The sequence below is a fragment of the Pelodiscus sinensis genome, chromosome 4 (assembly GCF_049634645.1).
Source record: "Pelodiscus sinensis isolate JC-2024 chromosome 4, ASM4963464v1, whole genome shotgun sequence".
NCBI lineage: Eukaryota > Metazoa > Chordata > Testudines > Trionychidae > Pelodiscus > Pelodiscus sinensis.
The window spans coordinates 76,048,477-76,074,757 of NC_134714.1; the positions used below are offsets into that span (position 1 = coordinate 76,048,477).

At 45.0% G+C, this 26,281-nt stretch overlaps 1 protein-coding gene across 6 annotated transcripts in view; it reads left to right on the forward strand.

Annotated features, from left to right (window-relative positions):
• The window catches only part of TRIM44 (tripartite motif containing 44), a 103,619-nt gene that overhangs the window by 24,544 nt on the left and 52,794 nt on the right, over positions 1-26,281 (forward strand). For 3 of the 6 annotated variants that reach the window (XM_075927491.1, XM_075927490.1, XM_075927488.1), the window contains exons 3-4: positions 9,423-9,662; positions 14,839-14,858. In XM_075927491.1, the coding sequence (XP_075783606.1) occupies positions 9,423-9,662; positions 14,839-14,858 (260 nt within the window). Of the gene's footprint in view, positions 1-9,422; positions 9,663-14,838; positions 14,859-16,217; positions 16,281-26,281 lie in introns of all 6 variants that reach the window. The other 3 variants (XM_075927487.1, XM_075927486.1, XM_075927492.1) reach the window with 2 other exon arrangements.

The following is a 26,281-nucleotide window of genomic DNA, read 5'->3' on the forward strand; positions in this document are numbered from 1 at the left end:
GTCTGACCCATAAAGTCATTTGGGAGCAGGGGATACAGTACTAGGGAGGAGTGCTAGTGGGTTCTGGAGCAGAGAACAGGATGCCAGTGGGAGCAGGGGAGAGGTGGCAGGGTGCCAGGACAGGTTTCTGCAGCAGGGGTCAGGGTGCTGGGGGGGGACAGGTTTCTGCAGAGGGGAGCAGGGGGACAGGTTTCTGTAGTAGGAGACGGTGCCAGAAGGAACTGGTTTCTGCAGGGGGGGCAGGGTGCTGGGGGACAAGTTTCTGTGGGGGGGGGCAGGTTTCTGCAGCGGGGTTGGGGGGGGGGGTAAGGGAGAGGGAACAGGGGGCCAGGAGGGTGGGGGACAAGTTTGGGGCAAAGGAGAGGGAACAAGGTTGGGGACAGGGAGTTCCCTACACCAGCCACGGAGGGAAGCCTCCGACCCGCGCTCCCTCTGGACTGACCGCAAGGCAGCCGGGCTGGAGCGAAGAAAAGTGGCTGCCTGGCCAGCTGGCCATGGCGCTCAGCCAGGGTGCCATCAAGCTCCACGTGGGCAGGCGCAGAGGGGAAGCTGCACAATCAGCTGGAGCGTGGTTCAGCCTCCTGGGCTGAACGCCACAGCCAGCAGGCCAGGCGGCTTCTCCTCTGCGCCAGCCCATGTGGAGCGAGGTGCACCCTGGCTGAGCGCCATGGCCAGCTGGCCAGGCAGCTGCTTCTCTTCCCTCCAGCCCGGCTGCCCTGTGCTCAGCCCAGGAAGGTTGTGCCTAGCTCCAGCTGTGAAAGCCACAGTCAGCTGGCTGGGGTGTTTCAGCCCTCCTGGCCTCCCAGCTCTCACCATTCCTCGCAGCTACTCACCTGTGTTGTTGCTCAGTGAGTAGCTGCTCCTCAAATGAGGAAATCTAATGTAAATGTACTGTGCAGGTGCGCAGTTCAGAGAGGGCTCAAGAGCTACTTTTAGAGCCTCTGAGATCTACCGGTAGCTCACGATCTACTGGTTGGTGACCATGGCTGTAGATTAATGCTTGGAATTCCATTCTTCAGTTGCTGCAGACCTAAAACACAATGCTAGCTATGAGTTTAAGAAAACAATGCACCTCTACTCCTCAGATAAAATTTTGAATAAACAATTTCCTGCTGTTGAGTTAAAACTGTTAGCTTGTAAGTGTTTACATTTAATAACTAAGCTACTCCTTTTGCAGTGCATTCATTCATCCCTTTTCTTCTATTTTTTGTTTCTTTTAAAACTTCCTTGTATTCTGAAACCTATTCTAATATGCCTTTTTTTCCTTTCCCATTTGTGTCAATTTTTTAAACCATTATCTGCTAACAGCTTGAAATGTGTACGTGGTGGGCGTGAGATTCATCACACTGTTCAGACGCATATCATAGAAGATTAGAATTGGAAGAGACCTCTGGAGCTTGTGTGCATGTTTGTATCTTTTAGACTTAACACCTGGCCTTACAGGCAGCTTTGCACATACACACAAGCTAGTATTGTCCTAATAATAATTATATGTATATAATACAATGTATTGTATTTTCCTAATAAAACGTTATTTATATTGGATACAAAAAGGGTGAAAATCAGAAAAAAAATGAACTTTTTTTGTAACATCTCAATTTTTCAGTGAAAATAGGTTTAAATGGAAAACAAAGGGGTTTATGTATAGGGTTGCTAACTACATAATATATAAAAACTGGACACTCAAGCTAAGTGTCAGAACCTCCGCTTATATTACCCCTTTCTCCCCCATCTTGCTGCTCTTGCCTCTCCTCCTCCTATTATTTCCCTGCAGGGGTCAGAAGGAACTTGCCTGCAGCGCTGTGGTTGGGAGCTGCAGCTTCCCAGTGCAAAGTAGCAGGTGACTCTACCTCAGCATGGGTAGTGACTCGGCACTTCCCTGCCTGCTGGAACCAGACATGGAGTGTCCAGTCAGTAGATCTGGCCAGACGCTGCCCGGTCCCCATAAAAAACTAGAGACCTGGCCAAACTAGATACTTGTGAAATTCACATGAATGCCCATAACCCTTGGGCCAGTTCACCTAAGATGTGTGGCCCTGGTCTCATGGTTTATACTGCTATCCTGTGCTGGCGGGCAGGGCCGTCCTTAGCATTTATGGTGCCCTAGGCGGGATTATTAAACTGGTGCCCCTATGCCTGACTTGCTCTTCCACCCCTACTCCCTCCCCATCCCAGAGACTCCAGCAGCCAATCCCCTCCCTCAGACTGTGATGCAGGCAGTGCATTTGGCCCTCTCTAGGACCCAGCCCTCCTGTTCCATGTGTAACCCTTCCACCAGATAGGCCCGGCAGCAGCCAGGGCCCGTGGCAGTATGGACGCTCTCTTGCGTAAAAGAGCTCTGATAGCCATTTTAGCCACAGGGCTTTCTTGCGCAAAAGCACATGTTGCTCGTGGCAGTATGGATGTGTTCTTGCACAAGACTTCTTGCATAAGACCCCTTGCACAAGAACCTGCCAGTGTAGATATAGCTGGAGCCTGAGGCTAGGCCACCTTTGTGCTACTCCTGTAGTCTGCTGGCCGCTCCCGCCAGCTGCTCGCCGGTCATTCCCACCAGTCGCTCCACTAAACCAGTGATTTCAGCTCTTAGCAATTTCAACTCTTTAGCCACCACCTCGGCTGGCAAAAGATTCCAGCTTCCACTGAACTAGCAAAAAGACTCCCCATGGAGTCTGCTTTAGGTCTGTCCTTAAAACCAGGAGGAAAGGGGCAGGTTGAGCCAGTCTTACAGCTCATACCTGGCAGGCATGAAGCAGGCTGACTCAGCACTCAAGCCCTTTTTCTGCCCCCCCCCCCCCCAACTCAGTTCACTCAACTCTGGTAGGGGGGAGGCTTGTTCCTCTGAGACCTCTTACAATGATGGTGTCTCTCCTGCAAGCACTGGTGTCATGTTTTACAATTCCCACATTTAGGGGTAGCATGATTTGTGACCCCCCCCCCCCCCCCCAGCAACAGCCGCAAATTAGTTACAATACATCACATTCCATTCCAACACTGATCCTCCAAGGCCCTGGCTGAATTGGGTTTACATAACCACAGCTCGGATTCCTTCCCCCTCCTGGCATGAGCTGTGTTTACATGTTAACAGTTAATTATCTTGCAGAGCTAAACAATTGAAGTGAGCGTGAGCACACCCACCCCCAGGGTAGCTCTCTCCTTTTAGCTGGCTGATAGCAAGCAGTAGTTTACCCCCTGCTTACACATGCTCCACTACTACCAGTCCATCCCTGCAGAGTGGTGCCCCAGGCAACTGCCTATTCTGCCTATGCCTAAGGACGGCCCTGCTGGCAGGGGGAAGAGTGTATGCAGATATATGTTCTACATACTGGCAAAAACATGCAGTGTAGCCATTATATCTCAGCTTCCCCAAGCTCACCACTGTTGTAGTGCTGCTGTACAAACAAGGCATGGTTATTTTACTAGTCCTCCCAGTAGTCTTACGGTTGATCCTGCTGCTGCTCTGTTCAAGGTCTTCTGTAATCCTGATTATTAGCTGGCAGATTATGTAACTTTGTATATGAGTTTTCTTTGTTTATAAGGTGTAATGTATGCAGCCTTACAGCATTTCTTGTTAAAATACATAACACATTGCATACATTAGAGAGATGCACACTTCATTACTTCTGTTGGCTGAGCTCATTGCATTTCTTCTCCCTCTCTTCCCCAAAGCTTTCTGCTTGTCACTGCCTTACTGGGGCTCTATGAATCCCCTCCCCCTGATTTATTTTTCTTCTATCTGATAAGTCATTCATTGTGTCAATATTTACAGCTTTTTTGATATGTAAAAAATTGCAGAGCTAGTTGAGGATGCTGTTGAACTTGCTGACCAGATGTTAGGGGTTCCGTGTGTCCCCCATCTCTTTTGTTTTCTGATTTTTCACTAAATGGTCAGGTACTGCACATTGATGCCTAGAATATTCCCTGACGTTTTGTAATTGGTGGGAGGTAGTGTTCAAAAGTTATTTTGTAACAAATGAGCATCATCAAGTTCTGTGTAAGTCCCCTTCCTCTCCCTCTCTTCCCCTGCCCATAATTCGTCTCCTTAGAGTAATGTTGGATTCACAGTACACCCAGCTGGTAGTGGGAAAGAGAGGCATTATCTCGGGGGTGGAAAATGGGTTGTTGGGTCTAAGCTCCAGAGACCTTGTGATGAGCATGACCCAACTCTTTCTTCCTGATTCCTGCCCTATGTAGTGCCTACAGAGGGGAATATGGGCTGGATTTGGTGAAGGTAGGGAGCAGGAAGTCAGGAGCCATCTGGCTCTCTTTGCCCTCTTGCTCATTGTAGCAGCTGCCAGACATTCTCACTGGTGCAGTGTGCTATTACTTTGGGGGCAGGGTGGGTATGGCTTATTAGAATGTATGTATTCAATTAGTTGTTGAGTTTTCTTGTCACCATATTCCTGAGCAACAGAAGGAAAATAACAATTATTAGTAGCTAATGGATCTGAAAAACCAACTGTCCTTTCAAAAGACAAAAGGTATTTCTCTGGCCAGAAAGCTTTCAGGTAGCTGAATTTCCGAGACCTGTTGCAAACATAAAGGTGCCAGAATCTCTCTGACAAGATGGAGTAATCTTTCATTCTGGGAAGTGCAAACTAGCTACAGCGAGCACTGTCTGCTTCCCCTATGCTATTTATGCAGTGCTGATCCATGTTAATTTCACAAAATGCCCATTGCTTAACACAATGAAATGGCAACTTGCAGAATTTATATTTTGAAAATTAAAAACGCTTAAGCTGGAATGTTGCTCTGACAAACGTCTGCTTCAAGCAGCTGTGCTGGGATCTGCAGGATATGTACTTTTGGGTACTACAAGGCTGTGTGGGGACACAGTGAGTTTGTTTTACATGAAGCACAATGATTAGTGAGTGTGGTTACTTGGAACTGGGGCCACCCCTACAGAGGCGTGGGGCCCAGGACAACTACCTCCGCTTCGCCTCTTCCTCCCTTTGCTCTGCCCCCCTCCCCTCTTTCCAGCTTCCACACCCTCTCCTGAGCAATGTCGGAGCCAGAGTGAAGTGGGTTGTGGCTGAGTCACTTGCTGCTGCCAGCGCCAGGCCCCCTGCTAACTCTTTAGGCCGCCCTCGACCCCACGTTCCCCAAAGGAGTTTTTGGTTCATTTTTAGAAAGAAGTCTGTAAGGATGTTTCAGGCATGCAGGTCCAGACATCTAATTAAACTTAAAATATCAACAAAACCTATCATTCCCCTGGCAAATCAGAGCTCTGGAAGGCAGCAGGATAAATTTATCAAGGACAAATGAAGACGCTTTCACTCCATGCTTATGAACTTCAAAACCCTAGTGTGCCAGTGCTACTGTGCCTGCTGCTGTGCTGGCTGGGAAAAGGAAGGTTCTCACAGAAGGGTGCCATCTTCTCTCACTTCTGATTTTTTTTAAATTCTATTTTTTTCTTTTCAGATCAGTGATCATTCAAATCAGCATCTGAGGTGGTTCTCTTGCCTAGATTTTTATGATTAGATCTTAAGTTTCAATTCCACCTTCCTTTCAGTCCTTTCCTCCATAAGGTTAGGCACAGAATGGCTTCCTTTATACCTGGCAGGCAGTCTGGCTAATAGGATGAAGGCTTCAGAAGCAACTGAGCCATTTCAGCTTTCTGTTTGTGCTGCATTCTGCCCTTGACCCTTGCAGGTTTTTGCTGGAGAATGCCCTGTGAGTGTTTTCAAGGAGTACTCCCAGCACAGGTTCCCATCATTATCTAATAATTTTGATTAAAGGGGAAAATGTATCGCGTCTTGCAACTTGCTGATAACAGCCCTGCCAGCAGATCTGGGATTAACTGTCAGAGGTTCACAGAATTATACCTGCAAAGCTAGTGTGCGGTGTGTGTATGTTATTAATTCCAGCTTTCTTTTTCTGCTCCTCATTTTTAACCATTATGGGGGAGCTGCCTACTATAAAGATTACATGGGACTTTCTATTATCAGACTCTGTACTCAGTTTCTTAGAACATCGGCAAACTGTAACAAGTCACACCGATATTTTCCATGTCAAGGGTCCATCTCTGACTAAACTTTGGAACTTTTCAGCAAAATCAATGCAACCATTTTTGAGAACGAGGTTAAGGTGGGAAAAGTTGTTTTGCAATGTTTATAAAGTATTATATTAATATGGGAAGGACCAACATTCACAAGACCAATTCAAAATGGGCCACATCCACGCTGATTTAATTGGCCTCATTAACACTGGTCCTCCACATCATAATGTAATATTACCATCTTAGTGTATATTTACTTGGTGATAGATAACCTTAGTGATCGTACATGCATTTATAGGCTGAAATGGATGCTTCTCATTATTTCTCTTATCTTGATTCCTTTTTCTTTTAAAGGAAACTGTCTGTTAAAAAAGCATATGGAAAAACTGCTATATTCTGAAGGCTTTTGCAAGCCATCCTATTTATGAAGTGTGAATTTATGCATTATGTTACAGGCCCCTGCTCAGAGGAAACTGAACATTCGTCAGGATTAACAGAACCTTTTACATGAGAAGTGTTAAAATGAGTTGTCAGCATAATGAATGTGTTCCTGTTGTTCAGTTCTGCAACTGATGCTGTCATATTGATGTGTCCTTTAAAAAATATTATTTATTTGCATGGTGCCAGTTATGGGCTTTAAAGCCTTTACAGACAACGAGCCTGATTCTAAAATCTAAACTCACACCATTGAAACTCAAGTGACATAAGTGGAGTTACTCCCAATTTACATAGTGGTCAGCTCAGGTTCTTAAATATCCTCTCACTCAAAATTATGGCTAGGACCTTTTGAGTCAATGTAGGGGGAAGCTTAGACTGCCACTGCCAGAGTAGTATCTGTTCTATGGATAACAAGACTTCAGCCTATAGGGCTATCAATCCGGGACCTTTCTTTAGAGATAATTATCTATATAAACAGGGCTTGACAAACCCTGTGCATGCACCAGACCAGCACTGTGCACGCGCGAAACGCTGGTGAATGGGGCACACAGAGCGACTGGCTGAAATCTACTTACCACGGGCGAGTAGATTCAGCGGTTTGTCGAGCCCTGTATATAAATACTAGTCTTGCAAAATTCTGTCATTCCAGGATGAGCAAGTGAATTTTTTTAAAAAATGTACTAAGTAAAATCATTAGTCTGTTCATCAACAGTGATCGAGCGCCAGGGCTTTTTTGGCAATGCTGATAATGATATATAAATTGTAGAGAGAGGAAGAACGTTGCTTGAAGTTCATAAACAGAAAAATACTGTAGCTGTGAATGATCTAGTTCAACTTTCTTAATTGGTTTGGCCCTTTTTTGATATCCACATCCTACAGGAACTACAGGGAAGACTACATAAAATGTATCTCCTGTGCATGTTTATTTGAAGTGTTGGGTGATTTGTTCACCCAACTCTATTACTCTTACCTCAGGGCTTTTTCCCAATGGAATCCCAGCAGCCACCAGTCCAGAGTTACCATCTGCTTTCCTCCAATTTCATCAAAAAACTGATTTTGCACTGGCTCAGTAGCTCTCCTTATATTAGCTTGTTGGATCCTGATCTGCTACTTCTCATACAGCTGTTCTAGGCATTTCTGAGGATCTCTCTAGTGCCCCTTTTCTGGGGCAGTGTGTGGCAGGACCACTAGGCCTCCAGCAGGCGGCCTCAGGACTTAGTCCAACTCATAAGCATGACTTATATAACCAATGTCTTATCTACACATCCAGCAATGCAGTGCTGAGAAGCGAGTTTTCCCATTAACAAAATTAATCCAACCCCAATGAGCATCAGTACACACTACTGTGCACACAACTGCTTCTACAGGCATAATGGATGTTGCTCATGAAGGTAGAATATTTACCCCTAAGCAACATGAGTTTTTCCAGCATAAGTTGTAACACAGACATAGCCTTAGTGAAGATGCTACCCACCTACCATCAGTGTGGGTACTCCACCTCCTCAAGAGGTAGTAGCTGTGTCAACGGGAGACACGCTCTCATTGACATAGCACTGTATATATTCGGGGCTATGTTGATTTAACAGTGTCACTCTGAGATGTGGATTTTTCCATGCCCTGAGTAACATAGTTGTACCTACGGAGTGCTTTTTTTGTTTTTGTTTTTGTTTTGTTTTGGTAAGAAAACAGGTGCAGGTACTCATGGGCAAAGTTGTTGAACCAAAAAAAAAAAAAAAAACCCAAGCCCCATGCTGGGGGCTAAAACCCAAAATGTGGTCATGGCCCCTTTAAGGCCCAAATGCCATGCTGGGAGCTTGGGGGGGGGGGGGAGGGAGGAAAGAGGAGAGGGGGACCCGCACATCCCGAGCAGGCTTCCATCAGGTGCCGAGCCGCCCCAGGAGAACATGTGCCTGTACACCTGGGGGGAATGCCATTCCTTTTCCGTGTGCTGGGAAAGTAGGTGACAGTAGTTTTGTTGTTAAATGTTGGGTCCTTCACCTTGCTGCATTAGAAAAATCTTTGTTTGTGAGTCTGTTTTTATACCAATTTTGAGACCTTCCAAGTTAAAATAATTTTACTTTACTTTAATTGCTTTATTCTCATCTTTGGTGAATGAAATAATGCCCCACTTCCACTTCCTATCTGATAACTGATCTTGTCAGGGTCATAAAGCATGTTTAACTTTGGTTCACTGCACCTCTGAATTCATTGGTCCTCTAGAGTACAGAGGTGAACGTAAGACTCATTGTGCAGAATGTCCTGCTTACCTATAAAGCAGACATATACGTTTCATGCTGCTGAGCTGGAAACAAAGTCTTGGGAGCAACTTGGGACCTTTGGTACCCCTACAGAAATGTCAGGGAGCGAGGGAGAGTGACACTTCTATTGGAGTGGCAGCAAAGTTAGCCTAGTTGTCATCCTTCTTACGTGGGGAATGAGCTCCGTGTATAGAGTGAGCAGTTTGAGGGGGAGATAGGAATTCACTTGGAGGAGAATGATTACCTCTACCTTGAAGGAATGGGCCTCTTCTAGAAATACTTAATAATAGTCTTTTGTTCTGTGGGTTTATAGGTGCAGTCATGAAGAAGGGAGGCTCGAATGCCCTTGGGTGCAGGGTCCAGCTCAGTGCTTTGCCTGCTTCCAAGGAATCCCTTTGAAGGGTAGGGATGTGATTGGTTAACTGGTAAGCCTCACCTTTAATGGGTGATGGTTACCGGTCACGATTAACCAGCAGAGACTGGAGCAGACAACCACCTGCCGTGAACGGGGGGCTGCTCTAGCCCAGCGAGGCCCTGTGGGAGCACTCCAGGCCATCTAGTCTGGAATGGGCCTCCCATTTAAGCGGTTAACCCATTAAACATAACATTTAATCAGGTAACTGATTAAACAGAATTTTACATCCCTGGTGAAGGGATGATTGCTTTGATACTTGCACAATAAAGCTCTTCTCTAACAAGCAACCTTTTTCTCCCATGTGCCTGATCTGCAGGTGACTCGGAGTGAGATGAAGCTGTGCGTTCAGCAGGAATTTGAGAATGTTCGGCGGCTGGTCTGTGAAGAGGAACGGAAAGCTCTCCACCTGGTGGACCTCCAGGAAGCAGTGGCCACTGCTCATGTCACAGAGGTGCTGGCAGAAATCAATGTCCACATGGCAAAGCTGATGACTGAGATGGCAGAGATCAGAAGGCAGCTGAACACCTTCAATGAGCTAGCCCTGCTCAAGCCTGAGGTAAAACTAAAAGCAGATGAACAGGAGGCAACACAAATCTGTGATGGATACAGAAAAGAAGTCTCCCCTGTTGCATATGTCAACATTAAAGATGCCTACAAATCCCAATAAATAGTGATATGCCCAGATACAGTGCAGGATGAGTTGTGTGGTCATATTGGGTGCCCACATACTTTAGGTGGTTGGAGGGGCACAAGGCCAAATACCCGCAACCACTTAAGTGGATTTCTAATGTTCTGCAGTCACAATTTTTGAAGTGTGCTATTACTTCATAAAACATCTAGTGAATGCTTTAACTTTCTTGTAACCTGGCTAAAGATTGGTGAGCTGCCTGCCCTTGCCCTCTCCTGGATTGCTCCTTCCAGGATACCACATCAGGACTATTGTAGATATAATGGTGCATATGCATTCATGGGAAAACGAAACACCTAGATCAGTGGTATTCCATTATTGGTTCTTAAACTATGTGTAGATCTCTCAGGTCTAAGTCTGATCAGCACTCTTCTCCCACTACATGGGTTCCGAGTTTGTGACTGGATAAGCAGCCACCAAACATAAATCTAGAGCCAAACACCTTGAGCATACACCCCTTAACTATAAAAAAAACTCTGGCATTTTTGCTTCTTATCCTCATTGAAATCCCTGCTTGCAAAGATGGGGTTGAGGACAGTGCAAGGGAAATTATGGTTGTGTCAGGGAAATTGGAAGTGTATTTTAACAGTTGTGTACAAGTTCAATTCTAAATTTTTTTGTTTGCTTTTGTATTTCTCCAAACCAATTTGCTTCTCTTGTCTTTCACTTTACCCAGCAGTTTATGCTCTCTCTATCTTCAGGTCAGTAAAAGCATCATAAAACACATGGGTTTTTGAGTATTCATTACATGGTGAATGAAATTAATGCAACTCTTAGACCATATAATGATATGGTAACTTGATACAGGCCCGCTAAGGGAAGCTCATTCTTCACATGTGGGCTCCTAGATATGAGCATCAACGCTGAAGGCATAAAATGGACATTTATTTGCCTAAATTCTGTCTGTCTTCCCTCAGTGGGGAACTATTTTTGTTTTTGTTGTTTTATGGGCCAAAGACCCCACCAAGATGAGAGTCTCTTTGTGCTGGACGCTGTACACCTCATAAGAGAGAGTCCTTGCCCCAAAGAGTTTGTAATCTAATACTGAACACCTTTATAAGGCCCATGCATGAAAACTACAGGTTTGCAGTCTAAAGATGTACAGTTTTAAATCATAGAAATTTCTTTTAATCTTCAGACAGTGGTTGAAATTCAACCCTGGTGAAACTGTAGCTACTTCCCTGGAGTTGCAGCAGGGATGAATTTAAGAGAAACTCAGGTTGGAAAGAACCCCATCAGGTCAAGAATTAAACTTCAACTTTTGTGATGCTCTAGGAACAAATTAATTGGGCTCTTCTGATGCAGTTGCACTTGTAATATAAAGGGAAATGAAGACACACTGATAGCTGGATTGAATTAACTACTTTTCAGTGCTTGATACCTCTGGAGTCTGTGTTCAGTTGCTAGTTTGCAGCTGCTTTCACATTATTCATGAATTGCCACAGATGTGCCTACAATAGTGGCATCATTAGGAGATTATCTCCACAGCAGTGAGAGAAGAGTGTTGCTGAATCGTGACGTTAGGCATTTCTAGACCGGTACCAAGAAGGTCTGCACTTAAAGTGAATGTCTTAAAATTAAAACTTGGAATGAGTAACTCTGCTTCCTCTGAACTAAACTTTGGAGAACGTATACCATGCACAACAGGGTCCTGGTATAAGATTGGAGTTTCTAGGCATAACTGGATTATAAGTAATAATTGCTTTGCTGCTAGTCCCTGTTTAAAATCACTGTCTTGAATTTGAGTCACCATGTGCATTCCAACTGTGCAATATGGGTGTGATTCTCAGTTACACTAAGGCAGCTTTACGCTGCTCTTACAACATAACAAGACTCCTAAATAATGTTGGAGGGTGCTCCCAGCCTGCTTAAGAATGTCAGTAGTGGGCAGAGCCAGCTGGAGAGCTGAACTGGGAAAGGTAGTTGGAGAACGCTCTTCTTTGGTTATTCTTTCCTTTCTGGGAGCTAGAAGAAACAAGGTACAATAGAAAGATTAGAGTAACCTTCAGGCCACTGTAATTTTTGCTGAGGGCCAGGCTCTGCCAAGTTCAGAACACAGGGAACTCAAAGAAAGCTTAAAACTATCTTTACCCCAAGCACAGTAATTGCAAAGCGGCAAAGAGTGTTCCTGATCTGCATTGGTAGTCTTACACCCATGTTTGCGTACGCAAGTACAAGGCAGTAATTGAATCAAACCCAAAGGGCCAAGTTCTGTTCTTGGTTATAATTGTACAACCCTACTGGAGTCAACAGCCTTGCATAGCCTCACCAAAAGCAGAATTTAGTCTCCTACTTCAGAAATAATGGAGCAAATGAATCCATGCTTAAATTCAACAGCTGCTCCCCCCCCCCCAATGTGCTGCTGCCTCCGATATAGAGGCACCAGCATTGGAAGGCAGATGGGAGCTAGTATGCACAGGGAACTGGTTTTTAAACAGACTCACCAGATGTACCAGTTCTCGTGGAACCCCCATCACTCCACACTGCTATCTCTGATAGAAACAGCACGGGGCGAGGGGGAAAGGCAGGCTCCTCCCACCTTGTAAACGTGTACCCACTGAAATTTTCAAAATTCCAGTGGAAATATGGAGTTGGAGAGGAAACTGTGTTCTCTCTGAATGAATAACATGGTCCTGTGACTCTTGCAGCCCAAACACTTGCAGTCTAGTTTTGGTACCTGAAAACTAAAAGTAAAATGGATTAGAAACCTGATTCTGATGCCACTTACGCTGAAGTAATTGGGAGTAAGGCAGGTGTGTGAGCAGAATTTTACCTGACTATAAATAGAGGTGAAGGTCCAAGGCAAGAGAAATTAAAGGAACCAGAGAAATATCATCAATAAGTAGTAAGAAAAGTAAATCAGAGTTGGAGTTCTCTTAATCTAAGGTTAGATTAATAACCTAGGGAAAAGAACATGCTTTTTGCTTAGGTTACTAACTTTAGGTTAAGAGAATTCTCTTTTCCCTGTCTATGGTTGGAATGGAAGGCTGATTGGTACTTGCCAATCTAAGGTGCAGCAAGAACAAACCAAAGTCTGCTTCAGCAAGTGGTTGGTTTCTGACATTAGACACACAGGTGAAAGATATTGGGGTGAGCAAGCAAATTTGCCCATGACTTTTTGCTATAGTGGATGACTGATGTGGAAACATTTCTGAAAGGTTAAAAAACAGTGACTTGGGGCAGATGGCAGTCCAAACAATCTCTGCTTGTGCATCTGTTTTTGCTTACTTGTATTTTTCTCCATTGTAATTAATTTAATGTCAAGTGTTTGTCCATGAGGTATTACCTAGTCTATAAGGCAAATGATTGAAGCATTTAAAAATGTATTGAGAGATGCTGTATATATGTTTAGTTGCTTAGTTCTGAAAATCATTACCTGGCATGACTACTCTGGCTCACATAATATTCCCTATCAGACTGTCCAAGCAATCAGAAATCAGAGCTTGCTTAACATAGCTTTTTTTGTTTTGCTTTTCTAGAGGAATGTAGTGGAAGGGCAGAATTGTTTGTATATCCCTATTTGCAAGAAATTTATGACTGATGCAATTGCAATGCTCCATGCTGATTAGTCTTACTGCTCTGTACTGAAAGAATAGCTTTAATGAAGAGAGACCAATTCCTTCTTGCATCAATTTTACATCTTTATATTTCCGCTGAGTTCAGTGGAGCTATTTCTTATTTCCCAGTGTATGTGAACTGAAAATCCAAGCCCAGCATGTTTTGCTTTATAGGCAGTTACTATTTAAACTCCACTGTGTATATAGAAATATTGAAGATGCTAGGTGATATTAGGCCCTGGTGCATTTACACACCATCTGCTTCTACACATACTGAGTATCTGGTCAATCTGTCTATGTAGTAGGTAATAGGATGCAGGTCCACTAACAGCAATTCTGGATCCAAGACAAAACAGACTATGGGCCCTCCTCTCCTTCCTTTTCTGGAGCCACAAGCCCCCTCAAGCACAGGGCCTCTGGCTGGTTGCAGCCTCTCCACCATCATCTGCCCGGAGGAGCCCTGTATCAGCTGTAGCCATCCCCCTCCTTCCCTCCCTTCCCTAGATCCAACCCAGCAGTATTTGGTACTCAGGCTGCCTTCACACCTGCATAGGGCATATCAAAAGCATTGAGGAGTTGCTTTTCTGCAGAGCAGGGCTCCTGGGGGCAGGGGTTGCTTCGAGCTTCAGTGAGGGAGGCCTGTAGTTCGTCCAGGACTCCTGGCCAGGGGAAAGGTGCATGGGGCTTCTCTGGGCTGGGGTGGGAGGGCCAGGGGTCTGAGCTTGGCCTGGGACTCCTATGGCCAAGGAAAGTCACATGGGGCTTCTCTGGGTGGAAGTTTCTTTGGGCAGGGTGGTGGCGGCTTGTGGCTCTAACCAAGGGAGGAGGACTGGGTAGCAGGGTCATGCAGCTCCAGCCAGGAAGGGATGGTGTGAGTGCAAGGAGTGAAGTCAGGGGTTAGCCTCCTTCAAGAAAGCTCCACCTGCTGCCCATGCAACCAGACCTGCAGCCTGCCTGGGTGATTTAAAAGGGCCCGGTGGGGTTCTTGGCTGTTGCTGCAGTGGCAGGGGCCTCTGGGCCTTTTTAAATCATCCAGGCCCCATGGCAATTACTCCCCTCTCGCCTGTTGGTGGGTCTGACAGGATAGTGTTACCATAAACTGGTTGCATTACTCCTGATTCTCCTTTGGTGCAAGTGGGAGGAAAAGGAGGCTTGAAGGATGTGAAAATATTTCCGCTGTATGCTAATATGATCATGTATTGATGGGAGATACCGAGCTGCCTAGGCCTTATTATTAATGATGACCTGTCCCTCTTGATTCCTGGTCAAGTCAAGCCTGCTATTTAAAAATGTGATCCTGATGACCTCAGCTATTGGAGTATAAACCCTTTCCTGTCTTTAAAGACAGCCAGCCGTAAATGTGCATGTGCAATACTAAGTAACTCACTAAAATGTTTGCTTTTATCTGAAAACATCCTTTTCAAAGTGCTGAACCCAACACTGCTTTTTTTTTTCTCTCTCTCTCCCTTTTTTTTTTTCCCCTGCAGAGCAGAGACGAGGAATCCAGGTAAGAGCACTTAATTTTTCTGACGTTCTATAATGTCTAAAAGGAGTAGGTGCTCAGACTAGAGATTATGAGAAGCCGCATAGTCCAATGGATCGATTATGGGACTGAAATCCAGCGACAACGGAGCTCTAGTCTTAGTTGTGCTCCTGACTCCCTCCTTAGTCTTGGGCAAGACTCTTATGCCAGAATATTCAAACTTAAGTCCCCATAGTTAGGCAGCTATTACCATAGTTCTGCTGTCTTTACTTTCGTGGCTCAATAGTCAGAGATGCTTAGTATTCACAGCTCCCATTAGCTTCAGGTATACCTGGATTTGCGATATAACTTGTTTTGGAAGCAGTTTTAATATAATTTTTGTTTCTGTAGCAATCCAGTCAGGACAAAAAATTATTAAAGCTCAATGTCTATCAAAGGAGCTAGTGTTCCTGGCCATACCCAATTCATTGCACTGTAAAACTCCCTATAGAGCAGTTTTTAAAGAATGTGAACATGTGCACAACTGTCCTCTACAAGAGGGATCCGACCTGCTAGACTGCATGTCATCAATACTCTTCTTTTCACGGAGATTCTCCTTTTAGCTCCAGTTGAGTACAGACTTGTGCTTCTGGAGCAGGAAAACTTGAGTTTATTCTTAGTTGGTGGCCATTGTTGCAGATATGATTTAACAAACAGATTTTTCACTGTGTTGTGGGATAATGTAAAATGAAGGGACCCAATCTTCTTTAATCCTGTGTTACAAAAGTGAACAAGTACAATGAGAATCAGTGGATACTGAGCCCTGTAGTTACTGTTACATTATGTAACTCTTATTCAAGCCTAAATTTAAATATGTTGAGCTTTTAAAAATGTGAAAATACATGATGCTGAAATGTTAAATCCAAGATTTAGAAAGAAAGGGAGAAATTAATTGTGGTTGAACACAAGGGTTGGTCTATCATCGTGTTGCCAACAGTTACCGGAAAAAGGTACAAGAAACTGCAGAAAGCCGTACTAGAATAACCAACTCATTGCCCTACCAGGGAAAGTTTCTTCCTAGTTAGAAGTCCCAAAATGTGAGGGTTTATAACAGGTGGACAAGAGGCTGCCAGTGGGCCAGATCCGGCCCTCCAAGCTACCGGATCCGGCCCATGGCTGTCTCATTGGGACCCTTAAGCACAGTGCCGTGGCAGCTGCTTTAAATGTGGCTGGTTATTCTGGGAGCAAGGAGGGAGGCGTTGTGCTCTGTCCCATGCCTCAGCAAAATCTCTCGGCTCCCATTGGCCAGTTTCCGACCAAAAGCAGCTGACATATTTTTCTGGTGGTAGAGGCAGCCAATGAATCTTCCTCCCTCCCTGCCTTCCTTCACCCTGCCCTAAACAGAGCCCTATGGAGCAGCTTGCAGCCTTCAGGTTCCTGCAGGGTTGTTTGCTGGGAGCCACCTAGGTAAGTGCCTCCCAGCCAGAGCCTGACTCTGGCACCTCCCTTTTCCTCCCCCCAAACTACCTTCCCCAAGCCATCACCCAGAGCCTTTGTATGCCTTTCCCCCAGGTCACAACGTCCTCCCAGATGCTGATGAACACTCTCCTACATTCTTCTCCTAGGCCAGAATCCTCTCTGGAACCCATACCCCCTCCCTGACCCTGCACCCCACTCCTACCCTAAGTCATCACCCAAACCCTCTGCACTCCCTTCATCCAGGTCAAAACTCCCTCCCAGATCCTGCATCCGCCTACTAGAGTCCCTTCCTCAGGCCAGAATCCTCTCCTGCACCCATAATCCCTCCTCGACTCTGGCTCCCAAGCATCTGCCCCAGATCACAACACTCTCCTTCACCCAAACTCCCTCTCAGATTCCACACCAGTCTCCTACCCCAAGCTCCCTTCTGCTCCCCACCTCTTTCTCAGACCCCAAACGCCCTTGGTAGAAATGTGGCCCTTGACCACTTGCCAAAATCTTGAAGCGGTCCCCCCCATTAAAAATTATTGCCCATCCCTGGTTTATAACCTTTCCATAACTTAGAGTTATGATGCTAAGTTTTAAACAAATAACTCTGAACATTCTTACTAGCCAAATAAATATCCACAAATTCTAATCAGCCTGCAATTTTTCCCCTTCTGTGTGGGTTTCCCTTGGCTTTCTGAGTTCTTGAAATCCAGTTATTTGGTGTCTGTTATGTTGCACTTCTCTTTTTTTGATAACAAGCATTCTTTTTTGCATAGAGCCACTTACAGGATTACATCTAGGAAATAGGGATTCATCTGAAGAATGTCACATGCCACCCTTAGAAAGTCCTGTTTTCTCAATTAGTGTTATTCAGATAGCCCAAGATAGTGCAGGCTGATATACTGAAGGGCTTGTTCTAATTCTTACTCATCTTGGCTTTCCTTTTTGCCCTCCTCATCCCCCCAGCTGCATGTTGTTCTGCATTAGGGGTGTTTGGTTTAATTCTTATGGGAACTTGGCATTCTAGGCCCTTTAAGGATATTGATGTTTTACAGACTGCCAGTTCATTGATGCTCTGGCAAGTGCTACATGTATGCTCTTGATCTACAAAACACTTGTAGCATTCTACATATGTGGGATCCTAAATGAAGAATAGACTCTGTGAATGGGCTGAATTAGGGAATATGGTAAGAATGAACCACTTAGGGTAATGGGACGCCAGAGGAAAAGCAGGTCTTTGTTCTATTAGCCAGCCCCAGAATCCCACACTGTAGATAGTTTAGTGCAGTGGTGGGCAAAAGAGCCTCTGCAGGCCGAATCTGGCCCATCAAGCGAGTTGATCTGGCCCACGGAGGCCCTGCTGTTCTCACCCCCCCCCCCCAGGCTAATCAGGGTCTGGGGGAGAGGGGAGGCACACAGTCTCCTCCCACCCTGCCCCCCTCCTTGCAAGGAGTGCACGGCACTTAGAAGCACCGCGTGCTCCTGGCAGCATGGAAGGCGACTTTGCGCACTTCTCCTACTCCAAGCCCTGATTGGCCTGGGGGGTTGAGGGCACTTCTATGCACCGTGCACTGCTTGCAGGGTGGGGCAGGGCGGGAGGAGACTTCCCATGTTCCCTGCCCCCCAAGCCCTGATTGGCCTGGGGGTGGAAGGAGGGAAGTGCATGAAGTCTCCTCACGTCCTGTGAGGGGTGTGGCACTTCTAAGCACTGCACGCTCCTTGCAGGATGGGGGCAGGGTGGGAGGAGACGTTGCATGCTCCCGCTATCCCCAGACCAATCAGGGCTTGGGGCGGGCGGGCGGGGGGTGTGTTAAGTTTCCTCCCGCCCTGCAAGTGCTCAGCATTTAAAGTTAACCACCAGCTGCTGTTCAGCTGGCGGTTGACTCTCAGCGTGGCACTCCCTTGAAGGGTGGAGGCAGGGAGCGAGAGACTTCTGTGCTCCCCCTCCCCAGGCCCTGATTTGATCTGGGAGCAACAGGGGGAGAGCACACAAAATCTCCTCCCACTGCCAGGGGCACAGGTACCTAGAGGGAATCACCAGCTGTTCAGAACAGCAGCGGTTCTCTCTAGGGGAAGGCAGACTTTACACGCTCCCCAGACCAGTCACGGTCTGTGGGTAGAGAAGCATGGAAGTGTCCTGGCCCTGCCCCTTCTGGGATGGCCTGGGGGCACTTGAAAAATTTCTGAAGTGGCCCCCGGTCAGATATTATTGTCCTCTCCCCTGTTTTAGTGTCACTTCAAGACAGCAGCCAATAGGTAGCAAAGGGTGTTAAGTTGTTAGAAGCCAGTGAAGCATTGCTGCCTCCACAGAGATGCCCTGGTGTACTCATTGGTACTGATTAGTTTGTTTAGGCCAGCTACTGTCTGACTGGATCTGTTGTAACTAACACTTCAGTGCCAGTTGTGGTTGACTTTTTAAATTTGACGTGCTCTTCACCATCACTGGAAGCCAAGTGCATCTCGTTGACAGAGGTGTTGATAACAATTTTGAAATGCAACATAATATGAGAGAGAGATCAGGAGAGGTGACAGCACTTCTCAAAGTGGGAGAGTATAGTTAAAAATAACACTGTGAATTGCTGTTTCGATTCTTGCACGAGATACGATTGTCTGGACCCCAGGGCAAGTAATATTGTGCCTGTTGTTATGAAACCATTCCGTGCAGTGTTTACATTCTCTCTCAACAGTGTTAATAACCCAGAAAACTATAGAAGCACTGAAGTACACTGCAAATGTGGAAAAAGTGTGGAACTGACTTTAATATCCAAGTTACACAAGGTAACTGTGCCGACTGTTGTCTGGTTAATAAAAACCTCAATTCTTTCAACCTATCTGAAGCTGCTGCAGAGTCAAGGGACCCTGAAGCAGATTTTAGGTCTAATGTTCCATGAAGTAAATGAGACCTTGTGCACAGACTGAGGCAGCTGCCAGCTGGCCATGAGTCTGTTTACTTCAGCAGAAGGAGGAATAGCTTCAAAGGCCACCTGGACCACTGAAGCATAGATGATCCTTGCTCATCTGGGAGGATTCTGCTGATGTCACCCAGCAGCAAATAACTCTGGGAACAAGGCTGGTGTCAGCAAGACACCCCATCCTTGCAGTCCACTGCTTAGGTGGGCAGGTGTTGAGTCCTCTCTCCTTTTGAGATAGACCCCAGTCCATCCTGTACATAGGGTCTCACCTATGCAATGACACATCAAACCTAAAATCTGCTTCCAGGTTGCTGGATTGTACAGCAACTTCAGATATGCCAGAGAAACCATTAGGAAAAGAATTGGTAATAAGGTAGAAAATATCATAATGCTACTATATAAATCTGTGCTGCACCCACTTCTTGAATACTGTGTGCAGTTTGATTGTCCTATCTCAGAAAAGGCATAGAGAAGGGCAACAGAAATGATTAGAGGTATGTAACAGCTCCCACATGAGGAGAAAATAAAAAAACTGGGACTGTTCAGCTTAGAAGAGTGAGAAGATGTATATATGTGGGGGGGAATATGATAGTCTATACAGTCATGAACAGTGTGAAGAAAGTGAATAAGGAGGGGATAAACAACAGTTCGTGCAATTCAAGAACCAGGGGTCACCCTATGCAATTAATAGGCAGCAAGCTTAAAACAAACAAAAGGAAGTACAGTAAACTTCCGATAATCCGGCACCTTTAGGGGTCCCCAAGTCAGCCGCTGCTGAAACAGATCAGCGGCTGATTCCAGGAAGCCCCGGGGCAGAGCAGCTCTGTTTCAACAGCAGCTGAATCGGGGACCCCTGGGACAGAGCAGCTGGGGTGCTGCCGGGTTGGTCCCGCAGCCCCGAGGGGCAGTGCTACGAGACCAACCCAGCAGCACCCCAGCTGCTCTGCTCCCAGCTTCCCCGATTCAGCTGCTGGTCAGTTTCAGCAGCAGCTGAATGGGGGAAGCCTGTCCGGCTGCCCCAGCACTTCCGGGTTCCTGATGGTGCTGGACCATCAGGAGTCCCGGAGCATTGGATGCTGGACTAATGGAGTTTTACTGTACTTCACATAATGCATAGTCAGCATATGGAACTTGTTGCCAAGGGATGTTGTGAAGGCCAGAAGAATAACTGGGATCAGAAAATAATTAGATAAGTTCATGAAGGGGATAGTTAATCAACGGATGCAAACCTATGCTCTGGGTGTCCCTAAACTTCTAACAGCCAAATGCTAAGACTGGACAGCAGGGGAACACTTGATAACTGCCATGTTCTGTTTTATTCCCTGTGGAGCAGATAGCACAGGCCACTTTCAGAAGACAGGATACTGGACTAGATGGACCATTGGTGTGACCCAATATAGCTATTCTTATGTGGTGGCCCAGAGGTTAGGAGAAGCTTTCACTTGTCCAAAGAATGGTGCCTGGGGAGAAATGCTTCAGCTTTTGTATGGGTGGCCCTTTCCACTATCATCCCAAAGAATTAGAGGGTGACAGAACTGTCAGGGCCTCCATAGAGGAGTATTCCTAGTGAATTAAACTGCGTTGATCTAGCCCACGTGGAAGTGCATATTGGATCGGGGCTTTTTAAGAATCAGTGTTCTGTGTGGATAGTAAAATTTTCATGCCTCTCTTTGTGAGAGGAGGAGTTCACATTGGTGTCCTTGTCAACATCTCCTTTATCTGCCTCTCTACTGTTGCCTTCCCTGCTGCACGGGTTTGCATTTTGCTCATGCTCTGTTTCTATAGCATGTAAAACACGTTAGGATGAAAGCCCCAAAGGAAATGTAAATTGTCATTTCTCTGGCCTAAACGGTTGGCTTCTGATAACTTCACCTTTCCCACTTACCTCCACGCCTCTGTGCATTGTAATAAATGGCTTAGTATCTCCTATCATATCCATGCTTTTTATAGCCACTTCACCTTGTATATATGCAGTACTGTTATAGCAGATATTCCAGATGCTGTGCTTGCTTTGCAGTAGTTGAGCTACAGGATTTCTATGCTGTGCATTTCCTAGGATTCAGAATGTAACCCATCATTATTCTAACATCAGTCACTGAAATCCCTGCTGAAACTGAAGGGAGTGATATAAAGCAGATATGAACCAAACAAACAAAATATAAATAACCACCTAACCCTAAAATAGTAATGTGTGTGGAATCTGCACATGCCTCACTTATGCCACAGCAATATTGGACAGTAATTTTCTCATGCACTTTTATGATGATAGATTCTTATTCCTGCATCATTTACAAATCCCCTTCAATGTGATGAATAAAGGAAGAGTTTTATTACTAACATAACTTCCAGAAGTTACTTTGGGCACCCATTCAACCCTGCAGCCTTCAGAGTTGTAGCTTTACTAAGGCTGTCTCAGTGACATGAAAGAGATATTAACAGGATCCCTGAAGAGTAAATTACAAACAGGAACAATCTGCTCACCTTACATAGAACAATTTTTGAGTTAATAGCCTCACTTTGCCGCTAGGGAGTAGTTGTCCACTGTCTTTCCATCTGCCCTTATTCTGTCTCTCTTTGATTAGAACTCGTTTGGGTGGGAGTGTATTGATGTGCACGGAGATAGAGGTTTAACCAGTGGTTAGTCATTTTTAAGAGGGTTTTTGCAGAGGGCAGATTTGTAAAGCGGACACTTAAATGAATGAGCTGTTTAAGCAGCAATTTTCCATTTTCTGCCTACTGTTCTGGGCTCTTTCTGTCCAAATGAGTTTCTTGTCCCCCTTCTGCCCAAGTCAGAGGTGAAATATACACTGTGTGTAACTGTCATAAAAAAAATTCCCACCAAACACAAAATCAAATCACCACTCCTTTCCAGATGAAACAAGCCCAATTCTTTCAGTCTTCCTTCATAGGTCATGTTCTCTAGACTTTTAATCATTCTTGTTGCTCTTCTCTGGACCTTCTCCAATTTCTCCACATCTTTCTTGAAACGTGGTGCCCAGAACGAGACACAATACTCCAACTGAGGCCTGATCAGCACAGAGTAGAGTGGAAGAATGACTTATCGTGTCTTGCTCACAACACTTATGTTTGTTGCAAAAAAAACAATCCACTGGGTCATGTCTTGCAGTGTCGGTGTTCACATATGATTCTGGGATGCACTGTGTCACACTGTTGACTCCTATTTAGCTTGTGGTCCACTATGACCCCTGGATCACTTTCTGCAGTACTCCTTCCTAGACAGTTGCTTCCCCTTCTGTATGTGTGAAACTGATTGTTCCTTCCTAAGTGAAGTACTTTGCATTTGTCCTTGTTCAACCTCATACTGTTTACCTCAGACCATTTCTCCAGTTTATCCAGATCATTTTGAATTATGACCTTGTACTTCAAAGTGGTTGCCACTCCTCCCAGGTTGGTATCAACTGCAAACTTAATAAGCGTACTCTCTATGCCAATATCTAAATTGTTGATGAAGATATTGAACAGAACTGGTCCCAGAATCCCTGCAGAACCCCTTACTGCATGATTCTGAACCATTATTACCATAAAATTGCAAGTATAATGCACACTTTTTTTTTCTGGATTTTTTTTAACGTCAAAGTCGGGATGCGCATTATCTATAGGAGTTGGGTTTTTTTAAGTTTTCGTTTGGCAGTTCCACGTCAGTTAATTAATTGCTGGACACCGGAGGTTAAGTTGAATTTTATTAGCATAGGCAAACAATCATATACACTTTCAAAAAAGTAAGTAAAAGTAAGGAAATCAACACCGCAGCTCAAACACGCTTCTACTCATCTTCGAAGCCCTTGAATTTGCTGCTGTTAGAATCTTCCTCGAACAGACAAGCAATATCTTCCGGGATATAGCCCTTGACATCTTCATTCAGGTAATACAAGTCATGGTCATCTTCGCATAAATCACCCTCAGCCGATTCATTGTCACTCAGATCTGTCCACAGGGCATCATCCTCGCTGCCACTCATAGCATTAGAGATGCTGCATTTCAGAAACCCCTTACTTATGATGGCAGGATCAAGTTGAAGCCAGACATCCTCTATCCACTGGGTCACGTCTTGCAGCGTCAGTGTTCGCATATGTCCACCTGCAGTAAATGTATGTTCACCTTCCAAATACCAGGTGTTCCATTTCCTGTGTAGTGCATCTTTCATTGGCTTGTTAACTGTCACGTCAAGCGGCTGCAACATTTTGGTCATTCCACCAGGAATAATTGCCAAGTCTGTTTTGTCCTGCTGAAGCCTTTTCTTGATGGATGGCATACGATGACAACGAAATGCATCCAAAACTATTAAAGACCGCTTTCTCGTAAGTCCACCCGGCTGCTTCGCCCAAACTGTCTGTAGCCAATTAAGCATTAAAGCTTCATCAATCCAGCCTTTAGGGTGAACACGCACATGAACAGTGTTTGGGAATATAACATTCTTTGGCATTGTCTTGTGCTTGAAGACAATATAAGGAGGCAGCTTCGGTTCTGTTGGCCATGCAAACAAGCATTATGGCGAACCTCGACTTTTCATGCCCTGCGGTAACAATTGAGACGGTCTTGGTACCTTTCACTTCAAGCGTTCTATCGTAAGGATTATTGAAATTTAAAGGCGTCTGATCTGCATTACCGATTAATGAAAGGTCGTACCTGTGCTCCTTGAATAGTTTTATGATAAACTTTTGGAACTGTAGTAACTTAGTGTCAGAGTCCAGGGGTAGCTTCTGCGTGATTGCCGTTCGGCGTCGGACCGATAGGCCATGCCGATGCATGAACCAATCGCCCCAGCCATGTGACGCTTTAAACCCGGCTATGTTAGTGCAAATTTTCACAATCATCAAAGCCTTCATTCGAACCTCCACAATGGTAACACCGCTGCCTTGGTGTCAACGCTCAGCAATCCACTCAAGCAGCTTGGCCTCCAGTTCAGGATATACAGTGCTTTTACCTCGCTCAGCTATCTTCGTCCAAGGAAACGCTTGCAGGCTCTCTTTCTGCCATCTCCAAAGCCGAATGTTAGAGTCTGCTATGCCATCAAAGAGTCTGTTGCCATGAGCCTCAGCATACCTAACTACCTTAAGTTTTTCAGCTGTAGTGTAAGATCGCCAACAACTCATGGTAGCACAAAGAGAGCATCGAAATGCCGTGCATTATATACTCATGCATTCACGTGCAATTGACCAGCAATACAAAAGGGCAGGAAATACAGCAAATTCGGGGTGTGCATTATATATAGGTGTTCAGTTTTTCCATGATTTTGACATTGAAAAGTTAGAGTGCGCGTTATACTCGCGATTTTACAGTAACTACTTTCTGAGAATCTGAAGGGGTCATTTATCGAGGTAGCACTCCAGTAATTACTTATGAAGAAGAATGGCTGTATGCCCTTTGAATCAGTTTCAAAGTCTCTTAAGCCAGTACCCCTCCACAGTTCCTTTAAGAGCAGGTCCCAGTGGTGAAATTTTTATGTATTGTTGGCCTTAGTGTCTGTTTTCCCGAGACGAGAAGATGTCAGAAACCAGTGAACTGTTTTCTCAGCCTCATTTAATGGTATTGTAGGCCACTGGCCTGCCTCCATCAGCCCAGGGAAGACTTAACGCCACATTCGAAGTCTGTTCAGGGCCTTAATTCAGAGTGCAATTTTATTCTTTAAACTCAAGACAAAGTAACACCAAATAAAGCAATTCCCTGCACCAAAGCAGGCCTGCAGGGGCCCAAAGGCCTCTTTTCCACTTCCAGAGCAAGAAACAGAAAGCCATCTGCTTCACACAGTTTGCTTCCTCAACTGAGGCAGGTATGGGCTTTTTATAATCACTTGATCAGTCTCGGGTGGGAAGTAGCTGATCATTCACAGGTGAGACTGAGCCCCTACTTTCTTTAAAAGGACATTCACCCTGAGGCAAGTAGCATTTTACTGAAGAACTGGAATGTAATATTCCCCTGTCATTCAGAAGCTGGTAAATGTGATTGGGGACTCTTAGGTGGTCTATTCTTACAATTATATTTTAAATTTAATAAGTGATTTGAGATTCTAGCCATAGGTGAACAGGCTTTTCCTCCTCTAATCGTCTGCATACCAGTTGTAAACGAAAACTCTATCCCATCTTCCTGGAGAATGTGTGACCTCTTTAGTAATGCATAGAGAGGAATTTAGTCAGATGTCTGACAGTTTGTTTTTGCCAGAGACAGAACTGGCTCTTTAAACTACTCTGACAATACCCAGATGTTCTTTCTGGCGCATAGAGTTTTCATTTTTCTGTCATTGCTCCATTCATCTTACCCTTGTCCGCCATACATCTATTTGCTGGGGCTTTTGGGGGAGGCTGTTAATACAAGTGGGACAGGAGTCTTTAATGGGGGCACAGTGTGGGTGTGTATGCATGCTTAATTATTGGCTGTCTGATCCTGTTACTGTGTGGGTTTTGCTATCAGGCTATTAAATGGAGTGTCATTTTGAATAATCGTCAAGGTGCCTCGAGCTGAAGTCGATCTTACTTTTTTAAAAAAAGCGTTTCACTTTAGTACCCAGTCTTAGACATTATTCATGCAGATTTCAGCCTTCTCTTCTCATACTCATGTCATACGGTTCATAATAAAATTTCATATTTATTTTATGAGCCAACCAGCTGGTGGATTCAGTATGGGACAAGAATGAGAAATCCTGATGAAATCTTTATAAGTCTAATCTATATAGGCATTTACACTGTGATATTCTTGCCGGGGTATTGTCAGTGACTTCATTCTCTGCACAGCTAGAAGTGCGTTTCTTACTTTGACTTACTAATTTCTCCCACTTACTGAATGTGATCTGATTAGTTTTTGGTGCATACAGTTACTCTTGATGATGTATGTAGTAAAGGATGTTTTTTAAATACTTAGTTTTCTTTTCAGATATTTGATGGACTTTCTTTTAAAAAATGTAAATGCATAAACTACACCAGTGGCTTTGTGTGTCTCTGTTGATTCAAAGCAGCTGTAAGCCCATTGAATCCAACTCTCTAAAGAGTGGCCCACTTTGAGAAACACTGGTCTACAGCTTTTTTCAGAGTTCTTTAGAGTTCTTTGTTGCCAGGTTTTTTCGTTTGTATCCTC